The sequence below is a fragment of the Castor canadensis genome, chromosome 10, assembly GCF_047511655.1.
Source record: "Castor canadensis chromosome 10, mCasCan1.hap1v2, whole genome shotgun sequence".
Taxonomy (NCBI): Eukaryota; Metazoa; Chordata; class Mammalia; order Rodentia; family Castoridae; genus Castor; species Castor canadensis.
The window spans coordinates 116077968-116102716 of record NC_133395.1 but is presented as its reverse complement, the minus strand read 5'-3'; the positions used below and the strand labels follow the sequence as shown (position 1 = coordinate 116102716).

Sequence of the window (24749 nt, the reverse complement as noted above, 5' to 3'; positions counted from 1 at the left end):
GGTGAGTGCGTTTACAGGTACATCAGCATGGGTAATGAGACTTATCTCCTGGTAGGTATGTGTTGGAGCATTTATCAAGAATATCTCGGATCCTAAAGCAGCCTGGTGGAAATGCTTTGCTTGTTGGACTGGGAGGAAGTGGTCGGCAGTCTTTAACTCGTCTAGCTACTTCTATGGCAAAAATGCAGATTTTCCAACCAGAAATTTCTAAGAGCTATGGTACAAATGAGTGGAGAGAAGATATGAAGGTAAAATTACGACGGAAGTTGGTGTCTAAATGATAACGGTGCATTCTGTTGCCTATAAAGGGAGGGCCGGCCTGTGCAGATGTTGATGGTAATGCTGTCTATTGAGAACCTGCTGTGTGTGCAAACACCGTCCTGAGTTTTGCTTACATGGTCCCACTCTACGTGTCGGCAATTCAATGCGGCAGGTGTGGTTGTCTCTGTTATTGATGAGGACATGGAAGCTGAGGGAAGTGACACATGGCAGAGCAAGGCTTTCTAAGTCGTCTATGATACTATTAATTGTAGTTACTGATAATTGTGTCTTTATGTAGTTCTAGGAGGATTTGTTTCAGGTAACAACATATGATTTCCAGACTATTAAATATGAGCCACATGGGCTTGGGGTATAACAGTGGTAGAATATAGTGTAACTTAGTGATACAGCACTTCAAAAAAATGAACCTTGTGATTATGAGGAGGAAGAGGAAAAGGAGAGTCTCAATGTTGTTTTAATAATGTCTTCAGAATTTTGTTGCTGTCCCAGAAACTGGTGGAAAGGTGCAGTGCATACTTAGGGCATCATGCTTATGTGCATAGGGATTTAAAAGGTAATAAACTGAAAAAAAAGAAAGGAGATATTGTTGAACTTCTGTAGCTCTTACTTTCCCTTACCCACTACATTTTCATATCCTAAAAAACAGCAGCGATAAATGGATTTTTCTTTGCTACTTGTAGGTGAAAATGGTAAAATCCAAGCTCATACCAAAGAGGTCTACATAGACATGAAAGGAAGAATTACAGTTACATCATTTCCTTTTCTACTCATACTATAGAAAAAATTTTTAATTATTTGCTTCCAAATAAACTAATAGACTTAGAAAGGAGCATACTTCAAAGTACTAGGAATATCGACTTTGAAGTCAGACATTCAGTTTTTATTTCTGCTTTGGATTTTTTGTTAATTATATTATCTTGGGCATATTATTAAATGTTTCTATGCTGTTGTTTGTTTCTACAAACTTAATCCATCTGCTCTAAATTATCAGGTTTTTGGCACACAATTATTCATAGTATTTGCCTGTAATCCTTTTTATCTCTGTGGCATTGGTTGTAACAACCCCTTTCATTTTTTGGTTTTAAACATCTGAGTCTTTTTTTTTTTCTTAATTAATCTAGCTGAGGTTTCCTCAGTATTGTTGATCATTTTAAAATCTTAGTTTCACTGATTTTTTTTCATATTGATTCTTCATTATCTATTTCATTTATCCCTGTTTTTACATTTATGATTTCTTTCTTTTTGCTAGCTTTGAGCTTAGTTTGTTCTAAGCCTGGTTCCTTGAGGTATAGAGTTAGGTTGTTGATTTGAGATCTTTCTTCTTTTTTTAATAGAAGCAAAAGTACTGTTAAGAGGGATTTTTTTGTTGTTGTTGAAGCTGGGGTTTGAACTCAGGGCTTTGTGCTTGCAAAGTAGGCGCTCTACTGCTTGAGCCACATCTCCAGTCCATTTTGTTCTGTTTATTTTGGAGATGGGAGTCTCAAGAACTATTTGTGTGGGCTAGCCTTTAACCATAGTCTTCCTGATCTCAGCCTCCCAAGTAACTAGGATTATAGGCGCAGGCCCCTGGCACCGGGCTAAGAGGGAATATTTTTCGGTGAAGCCTCTTTCAGTTTATCCTAACTAGAACTCATTGAGCTGCTTGAATTTTTATGTCACTCTCCTCAGATTTGGGAAGTTTGAGCTGTTATTACTCTAAATATGCTCTTTATCCTTTTCTGTTTCTCTCTTATCTCTTTCTGGGATTCCCATGATGTATGTATTGGTCTACTTGGTGATGTCCCAGAGGTCTCTTAGGCTGCCTTATTTTTTTTTTCATTCTTTTTAATTTTTGTTTGTTTGACTCAGTGATTTGAAATGACTCATTTTCAAGTTAGCTAACTATTCTGTCTGATCAGTTTTAATGTCGAACCTGTCTAGTGAAATTTTCAGTTTAATTATTATACTTTTTCAGCATCAGAATTTCTATTTGGCTGTATTTTATACTTTCTTTCTGTTGATATTTTCATTTTGTCTTTTTTTTAAATTTAATTTCATTGTCTGTGTTATCTTTCAGCTCGTTGACCATCTGGAAGGTAGCTGTTTTTGATTCTTTGTCAGATAATTCATACCTCTGCATTTTTGTGTGGTCGGTCTCTAGAGCTTTATTTTGTTTCTTTGATTGATTCATGTTTTTTTGCATACCTTGTCATCTTTTGTTGAGAGTTGAGCCTTTGAAAAAATAGTCACTTCTTCCTGTCTTTACAATTGACCTGTGCAGAGGAAGACCTTTACCAATCAACCTAGCTAGAGGTTTTAAGACCTCGCAAACCTTTTCTGGGGTTGTACCTTCTTTGGGGTTGTGTGCTTTTATTTTAGTATCTGGAAGAGCTTTTGATTGTCTTAATTTCCTTTTTGTGTTTAGGGGTTTTGGTTGTTTCTACAATATGCCTTTGCTGTTTAATCTCTTCCTCCCCCTGCTGTCTGCCTTTGGAACTGCAGACTTAATCCTCTGCTGACTTAATCCTCCATAGTGCTCTCTGTTTTCAGTGATGTGATGAAACTGAGAGATTATCACCCAGATCCTGCCACTCAAATCCTACCACACTCTGCCTCAGGACAGAAGGAATGGGTTGTGCTTAAATTTAGCTTGTCTGGAGGCTATCTGACCTGGTTTGGGGCTCTGATAGGAACAATAGTAAAGGTTGGATACTCAGTTAGAGACTCCTGAGAGAGCCTATAGCTTCCTAGTCTGTCATCTTGCTGCTGTCACTTATTCTTCATTTATAAATATTCCTCATTTATAAAATGTGTATAACACCACCTGTTTCATAAATTACTGTGGTTAAATTGTATAATGTATTTAAGGTTCTTCATAATATAACTGGCATATAATCAGTATTTTGGAAACAGTCTCTTTTCCTATTTTGAGATAGTTTCATACATTATGTTTGAATATTACTTTTAATTATAGTGACACTCGTGTAAATAAGTTAAATCTATTTATATCATACATTTCTATTTATATTTTGAAATAATAATAATAATTTTGAAGCTGCCATAAGTAGATGTTAATTCTTTTTATAAAAAAAACTCACTTCTAAACTCAGGCATGGTGGGACATACCTATAATCCCAGCATTTAGGAGGCTGAGGCAGGAATATTGTGAGTTCAAGGCCAGCCTGTCTCAAAACAATACAATTTAAAAAACTAGCTTCCTTAGTTTTGATGATAGAAAATTACTTCTGGTGATAAAACTGCCTACATATTGGAAGATGCTTTAATGGGAAAATACATAATTTTATATGATGCAAAAATTCACCATTTATTTTTATGGAGTGAGACTATTAATAAAAATTAATGAGTTAAAATTATGATTTTACAATAAAAATTGAAGCTTATTTTTAAAAATTACTTGCAGAAATTGCAATGCAATTTTCACTATGAACTAGTGTGGTATGACCACCATAGTATGTTAACAACCAGTTATATGCTAACAGATACTTGATTAGCAGTTTTCCAGCGCTGGTGGTAAGCAGGACCTCTGGTTTGCAGTACTTGCCAGTTTCTGTATTATAAGAACTACCAGCATGGCTGACTTAAAGCTACCAATATGATGTTGTTTAACAGAGAGTTGAGATGTGTATAAAACATCATTATATGGAATTTTATATATTCAAATTACTTCCAGAATATAAATAGTAGTAAGTATAATAAAATAATTAGGATATTTATGATGAGATTTAAGTATTCGTTACCTTTGTTTTTAATATACCTGTGTTTTATTTAATTGTATGTTTATATAATTTAATTTTTAATTCTGGCTATACTTAATTTGCTCAAAAGTTCCTAAAATTTTAACAACCAATTCTAACAAGCCTATACAAATCAGCTGCAGCACACTACTGTGTCCATTATCTTTATTAGTTGGAAATTTGGTTGCAATTTGCAACAAACAAAAACCAAAAACAACTCAAACTAGTTTAAGCAAAAGAGGAAGTTATTGGCTTACAAGACTTAAGTGTCCAGAAGGAGGTAACCTTAACTGAATTTAGGGGTTCAAATTAGGTCCTCAGTAATTACTCTTTCTATTTCCTGGCACTGCTTTTCTCCATTTGTCTTCATTCTCTAGCAGGCTCATTCCATGAGGTAACACAGTTGGTTCCAAGTAGTTTAGATTAAATGGTTTTGTAAGCCTCCATCTTAGAACAGTTCTTTGTTTCAAGTCCATCTTAGTCCCTGAAGTAACAGTGTGACTGGGTGCTGCTTAAATCACGTGCCTTCTTCTGAGTCAATGGTTATGTCTAAGAGATTGGAAAACTGACCAGTTTAAAAGTCCCACCTAGAAGATGGGAGAAATGAAGCCCTGGTTGATAGCCCCACCAGAATCAAAATGCCCTTAAGTCAAAGTGATGCAGTCAAAAGAAGGGAAAAGGAAGAGAAAGCAAAACCACCAGATGTCTAACACGTTCTGCTCATAAGTACACTTTTTTTCTTTAAGGCACTATTGAAAAATGTAGGCATGAAAGGCCAGAAGACAGTCTTTCTAATCACAGACACTCAGATTAAAGAGGAGGCTTTTCTAGAAGATATCGACAGTGTGCTCAATACTGGAGAAGTGCCTAACATTTTTGCAGCAGATGAAAAACAAGAAGTGATGGAGGTAAATGGTCTTTAGGAAATGCTGCTCTCAGCACAGGAATTTTCTTGCTCTTCAGAATCAATATAGCTTTGCAATTAAAAATTTAAAGTATACTTATCTGGATTTTAAATTGCTTCTACCATAGTTAGAAGACAGAATTTTTATTTTATAATCCCTATTTTCATAATAATAACAGCTTGTTTTACTAGTTTGATGATATTCAGCATAGGATATGAATAGAGTTTAAAATCATCTCTCAAATTAATATGAGAAAACATGACTTTAATGCTACTTGGTTACCTCTGTGGCTTATCTCTGCTCAGTAAAAATTTCAAAAATCTTAATAAAATGACTAGTCTCAGTCTAATAATTTCCCCCCTTCTCTTTTACTATAACTACTTTTATCCACAGAGAAATTTATCACTTATACCTGGTTGTTTCATTCTCGGTGTGCTATGATAGCATCTAGAGTGAAATAGACTCACCATGGTATTTCAGACACTCTGTTTTTGTCGTCTATGAGGTCTGGGATCAAAAAAATAAACCCTTAAGTGTGTTAGGCAACTAGAAAGTCCTCAGTAAATGGTACATTGATAGTTCATGGTATGGACTGGGAAAGAGAAAAGGAAAAAAAAGCTCTTGACTTTTATTTGGGAGCTGTCAAGAATGTGGTGAATGCTGCTGATGAATGGTGATTCTCCTAATTTGTAGGGGAAATTCACTCTCTGTGTCCCCATCCAAAGAATAATCACCTTTGGAGATGGTATTTCCTAAATTCTTAGATTTCCTGCTTGCTTCAGCTGTTATCTGTCTGTTCTTCCTGTCATTTTGGTGCTATTTTGCTTCACTATTTCTGTTTTATGTTTGTATATTTTATATGCATCTACATGTTTTTTTAAATGGTGTATCTCTGTTTTGCTCAGTCTCACCCCAAATATTGAGGCAGTCTTCCTGCCTCAGCCTCTTGAGTAGCTGAGACTACATGTGCACATCACTACCTGCATGTTTTTTTTAGTTTAACAAAGAGCATCATGTTTTACATACTGATGCCTAACTTGTTTCTCATTTCATTTATTTTATCTTGCTGATCTTCCCATAGTACATATGTACATATGCTTTATTATTTTTAAAAGTTGTATGAAAGTCCAGTATATAGATTCTTTATGGTATTAAAAGCTTCTCACTGATGGACATTTTAAATTGCTTCCATTTTTTCTCTTAAAAACAATGTTGAAGCCAGGTGTGGGTAGCTCATGCCTGTAATCCTAGCTACTTGAGAGGCAGAAATTGAGAGGATCAGGGTTCTCCTGGGCAAAAAAGTTCATGAGATCCGGATTCAACAGAAAAGCCTGACATGGTGGAGCACACCAGCTACCGCAGGAAGTATGACTAGGAGAATCACCATCTATGGTGGCCAAGTCATAAACTCAAGACCCTATCTCACAAATAATCAGAGCAAAAAAGGGCTAGAGGTATGGTGCAAGCAGTAGAGCACCTGCCTAGCAAGTGTGAAGCCCTTAGTTCAATATGTATCTTGGTGAACTTGAATCTTCCCTATTAGGACATTTTATTAGCATTTATCAATTGTACTAAGAGGTTTCATTGTGGTAGTTCCATGCATACATATAATGTACTTTGATCATATTCACCCCCCACCCCGTTACCTGTTACTCTTTCTTATCTCCCCTCTCCTTTTAAAAAAGTTTTTCATGAGTTTTATTATTCTGTGTTCATACATGCCTATAATATACTGTGATTATATTCACATATATACCTTATCATTCTCTATCATTGTATTTTATATATTTATAAAATACAAATTATATCAAAGCCATTTTATTAATATAAGAATAAAAATTTTACCCAGGCACCCGCTTATACTTATAATCCTAGCTACTTGGGAGACTGAGATTTGGAGGATCATGGTTAAGAGACCATCCCAGGCAAACAGTTTGCAAGACCCCATCTCCAAAATAACCAAAACAAAATGGACTGGAGGTGTGGCCCAATCAGTAGAGTGCTTGCTTTGCAAGTGCAGAGCTCTGACTTCAAACTCCAGTCCCACCAGAAAAAAAAAAAAAAAGAATAAAAATTTAAAACATTTATGGGGATTGATAGAACTTCATGTTCTAACACCTGCTAATCTCATTATCAGCAAATCTCTTTTTATTTACAATATTTTTATTTTCTGATGTTCTCTAGGGTGTTCGCCCTGTTGCTCAGGCTGGCAATAAACATGATGAACTCAGTCCCTTAGCCCTGTTTGCTTTTTTTGTGAATCGCTGCAAAGATAATCTTCACATCGTAGTAGCCTTTAGTCCAATTGGAGATGCCTTTCGAAATCGTTTGAGACAGTTTCCATCCCTCATCAACTGCTGTACTATTGACTGGTTTCAGGTTTGTAATTGGGAGAGGTCTAAGTGTTGAAATTTTAATGAAATAATATTTAAGCTTGATTAATACACATTTAGTGTTTCTTGATGAGTTACTACAATGACAGGCATAGTAGTCAGCATCAGGGACTGGTAAGACTATTTAGTTCCCCACAAGGAGTTCATATTCTGGACTGAAAGACTTAAAAGGCAATCAGCAGTAAAAATTATATAAAAGAGCCATAATGTTGGTGTGTAAAAGGTATATATAGAAAGACAATAAATTTCTCAAATATGAAGATTGAATTAGTTACATAGAGGTGCATATTAGGAATCATAGGAGATCGTGTATGATTAATAAAATATACTTAATTAATCTTATACATGTCATATATATATGATTAATAAAAATTAACTTCTGGTATGAACTTATTTCATTTCCTTTTGCCTATTATCAGTTTTATGTTTAAAAACTAATTTTTCCCTTTTTAGACTTATATGCAAATTCATGTGTATGTATGTATGTATTATAAATTTGTGGACAGAAAGAGAGATTTATTGCAAGGAATTGGTTCATGTGATTATGAAGACTGACAAATCCCAAGATCTGTAATCAGAAAGTTGGAAGTCCTATATTGTGTACCTCTGGTATTAAGTCAGTAATAAAACCAATCTCCCAAGTTAAAACAGTTAGAGAAAAGGAATTCCCCCTTATTTGGGAGAAAGTCAACATTTTTGTTCTATTCAGATCTTCTCCTAATTGGATCAGGTTTGCTGACATTAAGGAGTACAATATGCTTTACTCAGTCTGTTAACTTAAATGTTAATCCCATGTAAAAACACCCTTACAGAAACATTAAGAATGTTTGAGCAAATATCTGGGCATCTCATAGCTCAGTCAAGTTGACACATAATATTAACCATAATACATGGACATTATATGCAAAGTTAGAAGGGTGGAGATAACATGGATCATTTGGTAGTTTGGTATAGCTAACTGGCAATGAGGACAGCAAGAGTTAAGTTGGAGCTTCGGATGGTACCAGGTATAAAGAGATTTGTAAGCCATTTCTAAGAATTCAGTTTTATTTTTAGCTAGTCTATATTTTAAGGGAATAAAACCACTTAGAGGCTATGTGTTGGGCAAATGGTGTTGGGCAAAACAAGAGACAGGAAGACCATTGGACAGCAATTTTTTCTTGCAGCAGATGATGGTGCTCACTGCCTTGCTTAAACTTAGTGCATATTATCACTGCCTTCATAAGAGCGTTAAGAATTTATCATTTTGAAAATGGTAGCTCATGATGCCTTCTATCAAGTTACTTTATGCACAACAGAATGTGAACTACACATTGACCCTAGATAACTTATTTGAAAAATTAATTTTTGGTACTAATGTGTTTTATTTATTTTATTTTTGCCTATTTATTATCAATTATTTATGTTTAAAAAGCAATTCTGCTCTTTTGAAGATTACACAGGTTTCATCTAGTGCGTGTGTTTGTGGTAATACAATAAAAACTATGTGAAGCAATTATGACTTATGCAAGCCTTATCTTAAAATTGCTTCTATTAAGTAACCAAAACCCAAAGCCAGGCTAACGTAATCTGCTCAACCATAAGTGTTCTGTGAAATTTTGCAAATGTAATTCTTCCGCTTCTGGGTATCTTTTTTAAAGCTATGAGACTTTCAGTTCTATTATAAGTGAGTCATAACTGTTGAGAAGATTAAAGAAGAGGGATGTTACAAATAGATAAGAGAGATTAAATAGATAACAGAGAAGGATGGAGACTTTACAGTGAAGCTTTGGAGAAATAAAACCTGTGTTGGAAGAGCTGATGGCATTATTTGGGACTGAACTTGGGTATGTGACACTCAGGAAGTAAGGGTAAGCCACTATGTATCATGCAGTTAGAAAGGCATTGGCTTTGTTGTTGTTGTTTTGATACATCTTTAATCTACTAGGTAGAGTATTACTTACTAGGGGTGCCAAAATTCAGAGGATAAGGGAAACAATTATTGGCATGCTTTGTATGAAATATCTCATTTTCATTAACCTTGAGGCCTGATGGAGTGGCTAAAGTGGTAGAGCATCTCCCTAACCAATATAAGGCCCTGAGTTCAAACCCTAGTATTGCCAGAAAAATAACAACAAACAAACAAAAAACATTGATACCATTACTCAGTTTGTATGGCAGATGGCCATGTATTATAGATGTTTTTCAAAAATCCTGAGGGATCCTGCGGTAAACTGAAAATTGAAGACATAATGCAAATATAAACAGACAGTAGAAGAATGGTATAACTTATAGGAGCCAACTTGTGCTCCAACATGGAGCAAACAAGGACAACTTAACAAATCAGATAATAAGTTGGTAAAAAAAAAAAAAACTTAAGAAGGCTATTTGGAATATGAATTTGCGTTGACTATTTAGACAACAAATCTTATCCCCAGGAGATATCATATCCTTCAATATCAGCTTATGAGGGCTTAAGAACTATTAATGGTTACCTATCCAACAGCCACCTTCTACCCACTCTGTCCTTGGTGACAGAAATCTGATTTTTTTTAGGGAAATCACCGTCCATGTAGCTTTTCACAGGAATTGATTTATGGTTGTTCTAAGTCAATATCGGTGCTCTTTCTCTTGCTAGTAATTGTTTTATACATGAGCCTGTATATGAACCATTTCTTGCCAGTGGATTCTGAGGTAAAGTCTGCTGAGAAGCTTTGGGAGAAAATTTTTTTCTTTCACTGTAAAAAGAGTTACAAAGTAGGAAAAGGGATTTTGTGTCTCTGAACCTTGTTACTTGAGGATGTGATCCTATAATTATAGCAGTAATTTTGTCATCAGAGTGGGACAAGCCCAAGGATGAAATAAAGTATACTGAGAATGGTGGAGCAAAAAAGTTGGAAAGGACTGGAATCCCTGATGACATGGTTGAGTTTGTGAGTTAAGACACTCTGGAGGTTCTCTGGAGTGCTTATTGTATGAGATTATATATCTCCTTATTTTTTAGACGACATGATGATACTTATTTTCTGTTGCTTGATATATGAATATTCTAACTGCTACAGGTAGTATGAAATCTGCATTGTTAGCAATCATGTAGCACCCAATATAAAATGATGGACCCAGAACACAAAGGTAGGCCTCTGTGATGTTTTTAATGATATGTAAGTCATATGATTTTTAATCTGGTATTTTAAAAATTTCATTGATCTTAATATTAAGTGTCCAGAAGCCTCTTTTGGGTTTAAAAATATGCTGGTACATTTCCTCTAAAGTCAGGAATGAGACAAAGATGTCCCCTTTTACTCACTATAGTGCTAGAATTATTAGCCAGAGCAGTAAGGAAAGAGGAAAAAAAGGAATACAAATAGGAAAAGAAGTCAAATTATTCTGATTTGTAGATGATATAATTCTATACTTTAAGAATCCTAAAGCTCTACTAAAACCTCTTAGTTCTAGCAAAGTATAAGGATACAAAATAATCAGTAGCTTTTCTATGTATCAATAATGAATAGGTTGAGAAAGAAGACAGGAAGACAGTCCCATTCACAATAGTCTCAAAAAAAAAAAAAAGGTAAATGCCTAGGAATAAACCTAACTAATAGAGGCAAAAGACTTCTATAGTTAAAACTATAAAACATTGAAGAAAGAAATTTTTAAAAGATGGAACGATCTCTCATGTTCATGGATAAGCAGAATTAATATTGTGAAAATGGCTATACTACGAAAAGCAATCTACAAATTCAATGTAGTCCCCATCAAAATCCCAATGTCATTTTTCATAAAAATAGAAAAAAATCAGTTCTAAAATTCATTAGGAAGCACAAGACTCCAAACTGTGAAAGCAATCCTGAGCAAAAAGAGCAACGCTGGAGGTATCACATACCTGACTTCAAATGATACTACAGAGCTACAGTAATAAAAATAGCATGATATTGGCACAAAAACAGACACATAGGTCAATGGAATAAAAGATACAGAGAAAAGCCTACACAGCTACAATTATCTGATTCTTAACAAAGGCAACGAAAACCTGCATTGGAGAATGCAGTCTCCTCAACAAATGGTGTTGGGAAAACTGGATATCTACGTGTAAAAGACTGAATGTAGACCCCTACCTCTTGTTTCATATAAAAAATTAACTTAAAATGGATCAAAGATCTTAATGTAAGACTTGAAACTTTAAAATTGCTATAGGAAAATATGGAGGAATCTCTTGAACATGTAAGTATTAGAAATGCTTTTCTAAATAGAACCCCAATCACTCAGAAAATAAGAATGAGAATTAAAAAATGGGATTGCAGCCAATTGAAAAGCTTCACATAGCAAAGAAAACAATTACTAGAAGCAAATAAAACCTATGGAATGAGAGAAAAATCTTTGCCAGTTATTTAATAGATAAAGGGTTAATATCCAGAATATATAAAGAACTACAAAAATTAGACACCAAAAGAATAATTCAACTAATAAATGGGAAATGAACAGACAGTTCTTCTTTTCAAAAGGAGTACAAATGAGTAATTAGCACATGAAGAATCTTTAGCCATAAAGGAAATGCAAGTCAAAACATCAAAATTCCATCTCACCCTAGTCAGAATGGCTATCATCAAGAAAACAACAACAAATACTAGTGAGGATACATGGGGAAAGGGATCCTTATACGTTATTGGTGGAAATTAAATTAGTACGGCCACTATGGAAATAATTATGAAGGTTCTTTTAGAAACATATGATAGAACTGCCACATGATCCTGCTATACCACTCTTGGGCATATATCCAAAGAAATGTAAGTCAACATACAGTCAAGATACCTACCTACCATGTTTATAGTAGCATTATTCACAATAACCAAAACATGGTATTCTCCTAGGTGCCTATTTCCTCCTAATACTGGAAAAAAATCTGAGGCGGGTAGGAAGGGTGGCAGTGAATGTAACTCACTGGTAGTGTGCTTGCCCAGCAGGCATGAGTCTCTGGGTTCAATCCCCAATACCACAAAAAAAAAATTCTGAAGATAAGCAGAGTAGAGCTTTTATGATTTAATCAAGTCATCAGAATCCCAAGTTCTTTCTGCTTTTCTATCTTTGGCATGTGATTTCCATCCTCATAGTCACCTTATGGTCTCTGAAATGGCTACTAGAGCTCCAATTTTCACAACTGTATTCCAGGCAAGAGGTAGAAGAACGAAAGTAAGGCAAAAAGTGTACAATGCCAGCTCTTAATCCTCTAAAGGAGCCTTCTCCAAAGTCCCACTGAACAACTGCTTATATGTCATTGACTGTTATGAATTACAAAGGAATCTAAGAAATGTTATCTTTTAGCTGGGCATATTGCTATCCAGAATTAAAAAATGGGAATACTAAGGAAGAAGGGGACACATAGATTAATGCACTACAAATGAGAGTCTAGAAATAAACACATTTATGGTCAAAATTTAAAAAATTTAAAAAGGAAGAAGGGGATAAGAGACATTGAGTAGACAACTAGCATCTTCTGCCACTGACATGCTAAATTTGGTATGCCTAATAGACATTCAAGTAGAAGAGTCAGGAAAGCAATGCAATATATCTTTGAAATGTAAAATAAGTATCTTTGATCCTTCCTTTAAATTGTATTCTTATTTTTAATTTCAATGTACAAAAAAATGCTTACTTGATCTTTCAGAGACCTAATAAATACTGTGAATTGCTCAATTCTATTTTCTTTGTTAAGGTTTTAGTTTTCTCAATTCCAAATTCTCCTCCCATAGAAAGTCACTTAATTTGTATAGTTGGATTGGACCTATTCATCTTAAGTTTCATAAGATTTTCTTTTTCTTATTTTTTTAGCCATGGCCTGAAGATGCTCTTGAACTTGTAGCTGTGAAATTCTTAGAAACACTGGAACTTACTGAGGTTGAACGACGAGAAATAGTTCCAGTCTGCAAACACTTTCACACCTCTGTTATGGATCTTTCAGAGAGGTTAATAGTAACAAATTTTGAAATGACATGAATGGCTTGATTTTTAAATTATCTCTTTCTGTGTAAGCCCAGAAGTTTAAGATATTATTGTGTCTTCTAGATCTTTCTGGTTACTTAATTAGCTAAGCTCACCTAACCTGTAAGTCATAGAAAGCTACTTTGTCTAGCTTTACCAAAAGGAGGAATTTATTATAAATATCCAGGGTGTCTCAAAAAACTTGAGTGAAAGAATGTATCTGGATCTCAAAAGTGACAGGAAGCAGGAGTTAGAAAGCAATGTTTGCATAGTTGCTATGAGATACTATTGTTTTCCTGTATATTATAATAGTTTTGTATTGTACTTCTGGCATTAAATCGTTCAGCCAACATGTAACATACTTGTGCAAGGAATGATTCATACTTGCTGTCCTAACTGCAGTCCTCTTTCTAACTCTGTTTGCCTACATTACACAGTATCATGGGTCTCCTACAAGGTTAGATCTCCTTGCTTATGAAGCATGTAGAAAATAATGCCTGTATCTTTTTTTGCTGGTAGTTTACCTTTATAGATATCTTCATTGACTTGTGCTTTTTAAAATATGTCATTGTTTCTTAATATTTTGCAGACGAGAAAAATGCTATGTGGTTATGTGTAGAATTTCAGAGTTTTTTAAAGATCAAGAACTCAGCAGCTTCCACATAAAACTAAATCTTTATTCTTAAATGTTTATTGTTAATGCTGTGTTGGGGTTATCCCTTTGTAAAATTTGCTACTTATACTAAGATCTGTTACCTGCCTGTCTTTTAGGTTCTTGCTTGAGTTAGGAAGACATAACTATGTTACTGCTACTTCTTATCTTGAACTTATTGGCTCATTTCGACAGCTGTTGACTAAGAAGCGGCAAGCTGTCATGGGAGCAAAACAACGATATGTAAATGGGCTTGACAAATTAGCTTTTGCTGAGTCTCAGGTAAACTTGATGAGCTGCTCAAAATGGTAATATATAATAAGAAATGTTAGAAAAGTAATTTATAGAGTTTATTAGAATATGTTATATGTCAGTTCTGTGGTATGTACTTCACATGCATTCCTTCAATCATTTCATGTAACAACTCCGTGAACTAGCCACTTTTATGGTCTTCATTGTACAGATGAATTCAGTAAGTTTTGGAGGCGTTTGTGAAATTGCCAGTCCACTGAGACTCAAATGGCATTCATTTTTCAATTAATTTTTTTGACATTTGAGATTATAAGAAGTCTATGTTGACTTTTTATTGTAACAGCTGTCAAATCCAAGTTTTGGTTATTTTTTTTAATGAGTCAACTGATAGTAACACTCATTAGTGTTAGTTCAATTCAAGTAATAGAAGTCTTTTTTTCATTTGTCTGTATATTGTATACCATGCACATAGTGTAATGGGAATACCTGAGCTACTGGTTCATTTCTGGTTATACTTCTTTCATGGCTACTTTTTCCCACTGTAGTAAGATACCCTATACTATAGATTCTACTTAAGGAAGAGAAAGTCTTTTATGAAAACATCTGGAGGCACCTTCGTGGTCTTGTTTATCATGAAAGAAGTGGAAAATGTTAAGATTTTCTGACCCAATGCTTTATGATACACTTAAATTTCTATTTTCTATGTTTGGTTTCAGTAGCTATTGTAACAGTAGAAACTTAATGGCAAACTGTTTATTTAGGTTGGTGAAATGCAAATGGAGCTTGTTCAATTACAGCCCAAGCTGGAGGAGGCTAAAATTGAAAATGCACGTATGATGCAGGTAGAGTATCCCTAATGTTTCTTATTGATGTCAAAAGACAATTGAAGTATGTAAAATTAGTCTTGAAAATAACCCTTAATTTTTGTCACTAGGACCTAGGGACTTTGCCCTTTTCTATTGAATAAATATTGAGTCCCATGTAGGTTCTGTCATTTTTGAAGGGAGGTGTCAAACCCATTTCTAAATTAGGTCACATATATTTGTATTTCTCCTCATTTTATCCTATTTAATATAATTTCTATCCTTCAAAATTATGTGTTGAATTCAAATATCTTTTGTCTCTAGGATTGAGGAAGCAATGTTACTTGAAGAACTGTCTTAATTTTTTGTTTATTTCTCTTCTTTAGATTATTGAGATAGAATCTGCACAAGTAGAAGCAAAAAGAAAGTTCGTGAAACTAGATGAAGAGATAGCCAGTGGGAAGGCTGAAGAAGCACAGGCTCTGAAAAATGAGTGTGAAAGTGACCTAGCCGAGGCCATTCCAGCCTTGGAAGCAGCTCTGTCAGCATTGGATACACTTAAGGAAAGTGTCTGAATTAGCCACCTTGGGTTTCATCAACAAAGTGAAAATTCTTTGGTTAATTAGGAGTGGTTGTATTTAAGTGGGTGATATATATTGCTCTTGTCCAGCCAAATGAAATTTGCCTCTTAACAGCTCTTCTTTTATATATTATCATATTTATATTTTTGCTTTTCATATATAATTTATCATTTTTAGTCAGGGTATTCTAGTGGAATAGGTTAAGAAGTCTCTGAGAGTCCAAAGTAATTCTGTACATGGACCAGGAGACATTAATTTTAAAAAGAGTGTTTTTGCACAAGGCTCTGGGTTCAATGCTCAATATATTTAAAAAAAAAAACTGTTGGAGCTACTTCTGCAACCTTCTATACATATATGTGCTAAAAGTAATTTCTAATGCAGCTGTGAGTGGCATCTGTCTGCCCCACATTGTATTACATGACTTTTTACAAGGTCTTTAAGCAAGACTAGACAGTCTCACCAAACAGAACAGAATAGACAGTGTCTGTTGACTGTGAATGCTCATTGTGATCTGGTACCTCAGGCTATTCGTATCCCATTCTTTGTCTACTTTCCTAATCAATGCCTTAACTTTCAGGACCTGGAGAGACTGTGAACTCAACCTCTGGGTAATTCAGCATCTTACAGGATTAAGCTCTGCAGGACTGACTTTCAGTTGCTTCAGCCCTACAGTAATTATAAAACAAGAGATTGTTTTTAAGGTGCTTATAGAAACTGCCCAGTGTTTTCACTGTGTTGTGAACCAGAAATTTAAAACCCTGAGCTTATTATTTTCTTTTTTTTTTTTTCATTTTTCTTTTATTATTCATATGTGCATACAAGGCTTGGTTCATTTCTCCCCCCTGCCCCCACCCCCTCCCTTACCACCCACTCCACCCCCTCCCGCTCCCCCCCTCAATACCCAGCAGAAACTATTTTGCCCTTATCTCTAATTTTGTTGTAGAGAGAGTATAAGCAATAATAGGAAGGAACAAGGGGTTTTGCTGGTTGAGATAAGGATAGCTATACAGGGCATTGACTCACATTGATTTCCTGTGCATGGGTGTTACCTTCTAGGTTAATTCTTTTCGATCTAACCTTTTCTCTAGTTCCTGGTCCCCTTTTCCTATTGGCCTCAATTGCTTTAAGGTATCTGCTTTAGTTTCTCTGCGTTAAGGGCAACAAATGCTAGCTAGTTTTTTAGGTGTCTTACCTATCCTCACCCCTCCCTTGTGTGCTCTCGCTTTTATCATGTGCTCAAAGTCCAATCCCCTTGTTGTGTTTGCCCTTGATCTAATGTCCACATATGAGGGAGAACATACGATTTTTGGTCTTTTGAGCCAGGCTAACCTCACTCAGAATGATGTTCTCCAATTCCATCCATTTACCAGCGAATGATAACATTTCGTTCTTCTTCATGGCTGCATAAAATTCCATTGTGTATAGATACCACATTTTCTTAATCCATTCGTCAGTGCTGGGACATCTTGGCTGTTTCCATAACTTGGCTATTGTGAATAGTGCCGCAATAAACATGGATGTGCAGGTGCCTCTGGCGTAACAGTCTTTTGGGTATATCCCTAAGAGTGGTATTGCTGGATCAAATGGTAGATCGATGTCCATCTTTTTAAGTAGCCTCCAAATTTTTTTCCAGAGTGGTTGTACTAGTCTACATTCCCACCAACAGTGTAAAAGGGTTCCTTTTTCCCCGCATCCTCGCCAACACCTGTTGTTGGTGGTGTTGAGCTTATTATTTTCTTTATGCTCTCTAGCACATTTAAAAGCCACATGCTACCCCATGATCTTTCTTTATTCTCTCCTTAGAGGTTCATCACAGCAGACTCTTGAGTTTGACAAAACCTCCATTTTAATAGGTACCCCCTTGTATGCAATTATGACAATTTAAGTAACTGTTTTTATTACTGTGTTCCATGAGCTTTCAGCACTTGCTCCTCTGATACAGGATTCTTTATTCCTTCAAACTCCAGATCATTGATCTTAGGTTTCTCTATCATCTGGTTCTTGTACCCTTGTTGCTTGTGCACATGTAATGCAGTATGTGCGTATAATGCAGTATATGTGTTACTGCATTATGTGAATTATGGTTTAATTGCAGACAACAGAGTTGACTCTTTTAGTATAAGCACATAAAGATTTTTCAAGGAAACTTGTAAATGGATTGCAGAATTGTTGGAAGAGCTATAGAAGCAGATCTGAGACTCGGTCACTAGGAATAACTCTTGATGCCAAATTTCAGTAATGTTTTACAAGAGCAGCTGTTCCTTAAAGAAGGTGGCTTGATGAGCCTGCCTGCAGCACCACACTGCCTCCACTATAATCGGTAACACAAAATGGAAGTCTCACACCATTTATTGTCCAAATTCTAGCATCACTCAAATGAAAACTATTTCCACCCAGAGCTCTAGTTTCATGGGAAACTATGATATATAGTTGTTAGCTTTCCAGCATTTGCACCACTGCAAGGAATGTCAGAGGATATTAGAGTGAGTAATAGGGGAGTATGTAGTATCTGTCAAGACTATGTACCTTTCTAGAAATTGACGTTGGAATTGGGACCTTCTTTCATTTTTCTCGATAAAACATACATATAATATATATAAGCATATATGGAATATATACAATTAAGTTTTTGTCTATATTAGGGTTCTTAACCTAGTTACCACATATAGGCATGGTATGTGATTGTATACATGCAAAAGTACATTTTCAGCAGGGTTCATAGCAGTCATAAAGATCTCATAAAGTCCTCATAAAGATCTATGATCCCCCAAACATTTGAGGATCATCAGTCTCAGCCTGTGCTAAATTCTCTTTTACTGATGTTTTTATTATTCCCCGATATTACTTTTAAAACTTTCATTATTTACAAACAACTGTACTGAAGTTGTCTTGTTTTCTTTTGATTTAGCCTGGTGATATTACAATTGTGAAATCAATGAAGAATCCTCCAGCTGGTGTTAAACTAGTTATGGCTGCTGTTTGTGTAATGAAAGATATAAAGCCAGAAAAAATTACAGACTCTTCAGGAACTGGAGGCAAGGTAATAACTAGACACAGATTTAAAGCATATGCATGAAAGTGCAGAATTGAAATATCAACAGTACCCAATCCAGGAAAGAAACACTTTTCCAGATTGAGTATATTCAGAATTATCTATAGAAAACACTGTATGTGTGTACTCTGTGGAGTCTAGTGTCAGAAAAATGTGGTTCCGATTGTTTCTGTCTCCTTTTCTGTCTATGTAGGTCTCACTGTTACAGGGTTGGAATTGAACAAGATACCCGAACTAAGATACCTATACTTTTGTAGCTAAGATTCTTGAGAATGTAACTCATAACATATAGGTGTTGTTTCTGAGCATCCAAAAATTTCTGCTGAATTACGGAACTAGAATAGTGAAGGTGTAAAAAGCATGTGCTCTGGAATATCTATGTTCCAAAATCAGGATCCCTCATTAGCAGTGAGATTGGATAAAGTGCTTAACTTCTGTGGGATTCTGTACAAACAGGATAATCATAGTACTACTTTACATACTTAATGTGAGAATTAGATTAATTAATAAATACAAGGCTCTTATACATAAAGCCTCATAAATAGTAAGCTCACAGTGTTATTACAATTATTATTTAAGGGTATATCACTTAAGACAGAAGACATAATATCCATCCTAAACTAAATTTACAGACTTATTTTCTTTTTTTATATAAATTTTTTTAGGATTGAACAGGGGGATTCACAATGACAATTCCAAACAGACTTATATTGTACATTGGTTAGATCGCCCCCACTATCTCTCCGCCTCAACCCCTTCCGCACTCCACTTAAAAAAGTTGCAGAAGATTACTTTGTTCTATTTCATATAGGTATATGAAGTCCATCAACCATACATGATCACCTTAATCTCCTTCATTCACCCTCTCCCTTCCCACAAGTACCCCCACATACACTGTACCTGTTTTACAGTCCTATCTTTTGTTATTAATATTTAAGTCAACAGACTTGTTTTCTTTTCAGGGTTTTATAATACCTGAATTTAAATTCCAGAATTGGAAAATTGGTTTTTTTGCTATTCTATCCTTCATTGAAATAATTTTTAAAGGCTATTATGAAGTTATTCTCATTTATACACTACCCACACACATTTTCTCTTCCCTATAAGTAGGAAAAAGAATGTTGAACTAGTTATTCAACATCTTTTACCAGCATGTGGCTTTATCCTGTAACTGGCAGAGAAATATATAATCTTGGGTTTCTCCTTTCTCTTTTTATTTCACTCAGAAAGCCTAGATAGGTGAGGAGAAAATATAATACTTTTTGCTTTTCTTGTTTCAGAGAGTCAAAGAATAAAAGAACATGAAAGTTGAAGTGATGAAAATGTGTGTTTGTTTTGTCAGCGCTGGGGTTTGGGCTCTGAGCCTCACACTTGCTAGGCAGGCACTCCTACTGCACGATCCACTCCACTAGCCGTTGTTTGTTTGATTGTGACAGGATGTCACTATACAGTTTAGACTGGCCTGGAACTCACTCTGTAGCCCAGGCTGGGCTCAGACTTATGATCCTTCTGCCTCAGCCTCTGAATGTTGGGACTACAAGGATGCATAACCATGCCTGACCAAAAAAAAAAAAAATGTATTTTCTTATGTGAAATTGTGATGGTGTCTATGCTAGCCACTTTCCCTAAGTTTTTGAAAGAAATAATTACTCGTTTTCTTTTCGGTGCTTAATTTTTTAAAAAATTGAATATATAAGTTCGTCCATATTTAAAATATTTCATATATTTAACATGGTCTCAGGAGGAGGAGATTTTAGTTTCCAAGTTTATATTTTGAATGTATATAAACAGAGAAATAATCACTCATTTTCTTTTCAGTGCTTAATTTTTTAAAAAATTGAATATATAAGTTCATCCGTATTTAAAATATTTCATATACTTAACATGGAGGAGGAGATTTTAGTTTCCAAGTTTATATTTTGAATGTATATAAGCAGTTTTTCTGAATAATGTCTTAAATTTTAAGAAGAAAAATGTTACATTGAGCATTTAAAATTATACATTTATTAAATTTCCATAAATTTTATTTATAGATATTCGATTACTGGGGACCTAGCAAAAAACTTCTGGGAGATATGAATTTCTTAAGAGATTTGAGAGAGTATGACAAGGACAACATTCCAGTGAGTTACATTGATTTTTTTTTTTTCTTAATGTGACTTTGCCAAGATGTGTATGATCTTTAAAATTATGGGATGTCTTATAGAACATAAGGAGAAAGTGCTTTTCTTGGATTAAGGTCATCAATAAGGGTATATTACATTTATTAAGCCTATATTGTGAATTCTTGTAATGCATAACCACTCTTTCAGATGATTAAGAAGTTATTTAATATGTTATTACTTTAGTGTATTATTGACTTGAATGAGTTCTCTAAATGTTTCCTTATAATAAACAAGCTGTTTATTAGAAATCTTATGCACATATTTATATAATACTAAAATCATATTTTCCATTCAGTTGTTGTTTACTTCTTAATGTTCAATTGTTCTCACTTGTTCTCTTGGGCTGGAAGTGTGGCTTAAGTGGTAGAGCACCTCCCTACCAAGTATGAAGCCCTGACTTCAAACCCCAATACTACCAAAAAAAAAATACTAATCTCATTTGTTCTCTCAACCTACAAGTCTCATAGTATTTTTTCCTCCTTTTATTTTATCATTTTTACATTTACTTACATGAGTATACATTGTTTGTGCCCCCTCCCCCCTCCCCCCTCACCCCCATAAAATTTTTGGAAGAAACATCTTGCATATTTTCCTCACAAATATTACTAACATTTCTGCTACAGTTATGCTTATTTTTAAATTATCCCAAAACATTGATTTTGCTTTTGGAAGACAACTTATTCAATGTCTTTATTATGTTTGATTTTTCCCATCTTGTGATAATGTATGTTGAAATTCTAAAATCCAAATGTTTGTTGTGTAGGTGACTGTTATGCAGAAGATTCGTAGTGAATACTTGACGAACCCTGAATTTGACCCCCCTAAGGTTGCCAAAGCTTCTTCAGCAGCTGAGGGTCTGTGTAAGTGGATCATGGCTATGGAAGTATATGACAGAGTTGCAAAGGTATATCAATCTTCTATTAAAGTGTTCCCAGAAATTAAAACCTATGCATATATTTACTAGTAAAGAAGTTTCTCCCCAGAGGCTAGGGTTAAGAGTGGGGAGGTGGCCCAAATAATGTATACATGTAAGTAAATGTAAAAATGATAAAATAAAATTGGAAAAAAAAGAAGTTTCTCGACATGATTCTAGAAAGTACTCATCTCTCAAGAGCTTTCTTGAACTCTGTTTCTCTCAACCTAACTGGGGGTGACTGGCGATGCAGAAAAGACAAAAGATAGACAGACATGCATAAAGTTGGGGCCAGATGTGCTGGGCGCTCGGATGGAGACGCACAACAGCCTCATTACTTCTTTTCTCTATTATTCCCTTCTTTTACTTTGCTTCTTTTCTCTATCTTTAAAACCTTGCTTCTAAAGTCTTTCTTCTTTTCTGTTCTTTAAAGTCTCTTTCATTAGACTCACACAGTCCCATGTTTGCTTAATCTCTCTTAAAGTTTTGGTGCTCAGACTTGCACTGTCCCATGTTTCTTCTAATCTCTAGCAAAACTCAGCAGCAGCAACATCATTCTCACAAGCAGCCCACCTATCAATCCAATCAAAATCCCCATCCCATCAAATCAATCAAATCCAATCCCCTCCTTCTTTAGCAAGTCTTTTATATCCAGTGGTAAACAAGGAGGTAGAGCAACAGTTCTTGGGGAGAGGCGTGACATTGTAACAAGAGAAACCTGCTCTCTACTTCTCTGAACATAAACAATTTAGGAAAAGCAGCTGTGCTGCCTTTTGCCTCTCGCTTTCTTCTGTGACTGGGGCCATGCCAAACTCAGCCTGCAGATCATTGAGCACAACTGTGCTTATGTCAAGTTCTCACAGGCTTCGCATAATCTGCTCCCCACACTCATCCTGCTGTGAAATCGTCAGATTACTGGAACCTAGTAAAGGAAGAGTGCAACCTGCTTTGGCTGGGATAAGTGGTAGTGCTAGAGGAGCAGGGATGATAATAGAATTGTCCAAACTGACCTATAGCAGTAAGGCCCTGAGGGAAAGGCGGATTAGGGTTTTATGAGGAAAGAACAGAAGTAGAGAAAAGTCCAAAATATCACAGGCAAGGGAGACTCAGGCATACAGCTATAATCCCAGCTACTCAGGAGGCTGAGGTAGGACAATCACAAGTTTGAAGCCAGCCTGGACTACATAGTGAGTTCTAGGCCAGCCTGGGCAACTTAGCAAGCCTGTTCAAAATTTAAAAATAAGATAAAAAAGGGCTGGGGTTATAGCTCAGTGGTAGAGTACATGCCTATGAGGCCCTGGGTTCAGTTCCCGGTATTCTGCTTTTTAGATTCTGTACATGAATGAGATCAGGTGATGTCTTTTCTGTTCCTAGCTTATTTCACTTACCCTAACATCTTCCAGGTTCATCTATGTTATTGCAAATGACAGGATTTCATTCTTTTTGTGACTGAATAATAGTCCATCATGTTTAGGTACCACATTTTAAATAATCCAGTTGTCTATCAATGGACCCTTAGGTCAGTTCTGTAGTGGTGGAAATGCAAGTATCTTTGGACATGCTAATTTCAGTTGCCTTTGAATGTAAGGAGTGGTTACCAAAGACTTGGGTGCATAGGAGGGAGAAGGGAGGGGGAGATGTTGGTCAAAGAGTGCATAACTACAATTAGGAAGAAAGGATAAAATGTGTCTAGTATAGACAAGTATATAGAGACAGAAAGTAGATAAGTGATTGTCTGAGGCCAGGAGGTTAGGAGGAGAGTATGGGCAGAGGAGTAGAAGTGGGAAATGACTAGTGATGGTTATGGGGTAATGAAAATGTTCTAAAATTGATTATGATGATGTGAACATACTAAAAAAATTGGATTGTGCTCGTTTGTTCATTTGTTTATTTATGGTAGTACTGGTATTTGAACTTAGGGCCTCATGCTTGCTAAGTAGGTGCTCTACCACTTGAGCCACACCCCTAGCGCCCCCCCCTCCCTTTTTTTTTTGCTTGAGGGTTTTTTTTTTTTTTTCCAGATAGGATTTTGTGTTTTGCCCAGGGTTAGCCTCAGACCATGATCCTCCTAGCTACATTCTCCCATGTATCTGGGAAATACATGCTCCACAGACCCACCTTTTTTTTATTGAGATAGCCTCCTAACTTTTTTTTTTTTTTCTTTTTTTGGTGGTACTAGGGTTTGAACTTAGAATCTTGCACTTGCTAGTGCTCTACCACTTGAGTCTCAATAACTTTTTTCTCTGGCTGGCCTCAAACTATAATCCTCCTAATCTCTACCTCCCAAGTAGCTAGGATTACAGGCCTGAGCCACTGAGCCTAGCCTGGATTGTATTCTTTAAATGAGTGAATTCTATGATATCTGAATTATATCTCAATGAAGTTGCTTGTTTTTTAAAAAGTTGATTCAAAATATCAAAAGTGAGAATATATTAAGAGTAAGAAAATCCAGTAAAGTTAAGGAGCAGAGATCCCCCAAAGCAACACTGTACATTGATATCCCTATCAACTCAACTTTTGTAGAGTACTCACTGGGGCAAAATTCCTGAGAAACCAGAGAATGAAAAGTGCATTTTATAAATGTGTCTAGTAAAGGACCAGAAAAACACATACCTTGAACCCAAGGAGCAGGAATATAAGTTAAAAGGCAGATGAAAATATATGGTAACATGTATTTAGAACAAACTCAGAGAATAGAATGAATGATCAGGCTATAGCAATTGGGAAGGTGTTCCTCAGTGGGCTACAGCTCAGAGATACTCCTTACTCTGCTTATAAAGAGACTTTGGTTTTCAGTTTCAGGGGAGTAGACCTGTATTAAACCCATCAAAGAAATAAAACTACTTTTATCTGGGATGTCCTTTCATTGAACATCTTATCTCTTCACATAGTAGTCCACGGCAGGTCTGCTGCCTCTCAGTTTAGCTCGTTTCTACATGTCCCACAGGGTATATGGGTTGTTCTGGATCCTTTCTACAAAGCAGAGAAGCCAAGGGACTCAGGTGCTTTCCTGTCTTCCCACTCTACACCTCCACACTGCCATTTTTATTCTGATGCAGCTG

The 24749-nt window shown here is 35.6% G+C and overlaps 1 protein-coding gene across 1 annotated transcript in view; it reads left to right on the top strand.

The window, feature by feature from the left end:
* Dnah12 (dynein axonemal heavy chain 12) overlaps nt 1-24749 on the top strand; it is a 201843-nt gene that overhangs the window by 128086 nt on the left and 49008 nt on the right. The window contains exons 44-53 of the mRNA XM_074044013.1: nt 56-248; nt 4763-4924; nt 7106-7300; nt 13120-13253; nt 14041-14203; nt 14935-15015; nt 15363-15545; nt 18466-18597; nt 20643-20732; nt 21538-21678. Of these exons, the coding sequence (XP_073900114.1) occupies nt 56-248; nt 4763-4924; nt 7106-7300; nt 13120-13253; nt 14041-14203; nt 14935-15015; nt 15363-15545; nt 18466-18597; nt 20643-20732; nt 21538-21678 (1474 nt within the window). The remainder of the gene's footprint in view (nt 1-55; nt 249-4762; nt 4925-7105; nt 7301-13119; nt 13254-14040; nt 14204-14934; nt 15016-15362; nt 15546-18465; nt 18598-20642; nt 20733-21537; nt 21679-24749) is intronic.